General features: G+C 41.0%; 1 protein-coding gene across 1 annotated transcript; it reads left to right on the top strand.

Annotated features, from left to right (window-relative positions):
- Positions 1 to 743: 743 nt before the first annotated feature.
- On the top strand, positions 744 to 1,591 carry LOC310938251 (homeobox protein goosecoid; the record flags this gene model as incomplete). Its single annotated transcript, XM_083902740.1, has 3 exons — positions 744 to 984; positions 1,082 to 1,335; positions 1,514 to 1,591. 3 exons carry the CDS (start codon positions 744 to 746, stop codon positions 1,589 to 1,591), a joined length of 573 nt encoding a protein of 190 aa, XP_083758866.1.
- Between the last annotated feature and the right edge of the window lie 450 nt (positions 1,592 to 2,041).

Here is a 2,041-nt window from a genome sequence, read left to right as displayed (position 1 = left end):
AGCTGTGCACATTGTCAGAGAAGTCCGACTGAAAAGACTGTGCCGCACAGACGTGATGTATGATTGTGAATACAAACTACAGATGTAACCCTTCATTTCTACTCATAACACTCTAATACAGATCTATTAGTGGAACCACACACGCATGATTCATTCATTCATTCATTCATTCATTCATGGGGGTCATTTTGTCGTTAGTGCATAACTGGTGACTTCTTGCAAATGTGCGCTAGATCATAATGTTGATTAAGCTTAATAGGAAAGTGACATCTGGAAATAAACTTAAGAGCTAATCCTCAAGTTCAGCATGCACAAGTCTCCGGCCACATCAAAAACATTCGCCTTTAAATCCAGGTTTCTAATACTGAGCAATCCCCTTTTCTCTAAAACCCCAACAATAAGGATCTTAGGAGCTCCCCACTTCTCATTTTATGCAGTGAAATCTGATTTCTTTTGGAGAAAGGAATCAGGCAAGATTAAACCAATCTGCCGTCCTCCCTAACCTCTTCACAAAACTGCCCAGATTAGCTAGGAATTAAGTTTCAACCATTTTATGTGTCTGGTCCATAGAAGGGATTATAGTTTTACTATTTTTTTTGCCTCCCAATTTCACTATAAGGGTCTGACACAGTGTTGTAGAGAGAGGAGAAGGAGAAGGAGAAGAAGAGCTGAGCCTGCGAAGTGCTGTACATCAACATCCTGTGATTATCATCGCTCGTGTTTTATTTGGGATTTCGTTTGAGATGCATCGACTGATCAGGATGGACAGACAAAAGTTTCCTTTCACTATCGAAAACATATTGAGCAAATATCCAAACGGCAACAGTGATGGATGGACATGTAGGACAAGTGGTGCTGGACTAAACCAGAGTGCAGTGAGTCCTGTTGGAGACCAGACAGAGACTGTTCATCACACATGTGTGTGCTGCTGCTGCTGCTGCACCCACTGTGGAGACATACTCCGATCTGAGTTCATACACGAAGGTGAGAGCAAAGCACGGGCTCTGTCGATGCTTCTTTTGAAATTGCTTTTGTCGTCTGTATCACTTTCTCCCTCTCTCAGCCTCTGATTTCACACCAGACTTCCTGCCTGCGGTCTGTCAGTATGGATGGCCACCAGCGATACTGCCAAACCCGTCGTGTAGGCAGGGAGAAGGTCACAGAGAGGAGCAGCTACCTGCTCAGGTGCAGAGGAGGACCAGACGCCACCGCACTATTTTCACAGAGGATCAGCTGGACGCACTGGAGGAGCTGTTCCTGCAAAATCAGTATCCAGATGTGAACACGAGGGAGAAATTAGCTCAGTGCACTCACTTAAGAGAAGAAAGAGTGGAGGTAAGTCCGTTCAATAAATGATACAGGTCTTCAGTAAATATCAGAAGGTTCATGCGATCATATTTATACTTATTTGTTGTGCTTTTTTATTTCATGTCTGTGTTAAGGGTGTGTTATTATGTCAAATGTGTTCCCCTTTTGTTTATAACGTGAAACAATGTTGGTGGGTTTTTTCCAGGTTTGGTTTAAAAACCGAAGAGCAAAGTGGAGACGTCAGAAAAGACTATCATTTGGTGTTGGAAATACAGAAAACTAAACTGTGTGTGTGTGTGTGTGCGTGCGTGCGTGTGTGATACAGTTTTGCTTGCAGTTGTTATGCAGGTTATGTTTTCAGCCACGTTTGCCTGTTCATCACAAATAACTCAAAAGTAAAACGTGTATTTTGAGTACATGTTTTGAGAATGTATACGTAATGAACCTATGAAGACATTTATATATATATATATATACATATCAAATCATCTCTTGGTAGCTGGCGTGTTTGTTGAGTACATGATAGAAATACCAGCAGCATATGCTAATATTAATTGTGAAAGGTAAATAAAATGTGTATATTGATTGTTCCAGTTGGGATCTGTTGTTGCAATATATTTAATGTTTATGTTTAGGAGGAAAACTTGAAAACTCTCCTGCATCACACAACATATATTTGACGGATTTATTTGTCAGACATTTAAAATAGGTCACATCAGGTCCTCGCAGTAAT

The sequence above is a fragment of the Microchirus variegatus genome (genome assembly GCF_963457635.1).
Source record: "Microchirus variegatus genome assembly, chromosome: 16".
Lineage (NCBI taxonomy): Eukaryota > Metazoa > Chordata > Actinopteri > Pleuronectiformes > Soleidae > Microchirus > Microchirus variegatus.
Note: the sequence above shows the minus strand (reverse complement) of the source record. Positions and strands in the feature narration are given on the sequence as shown.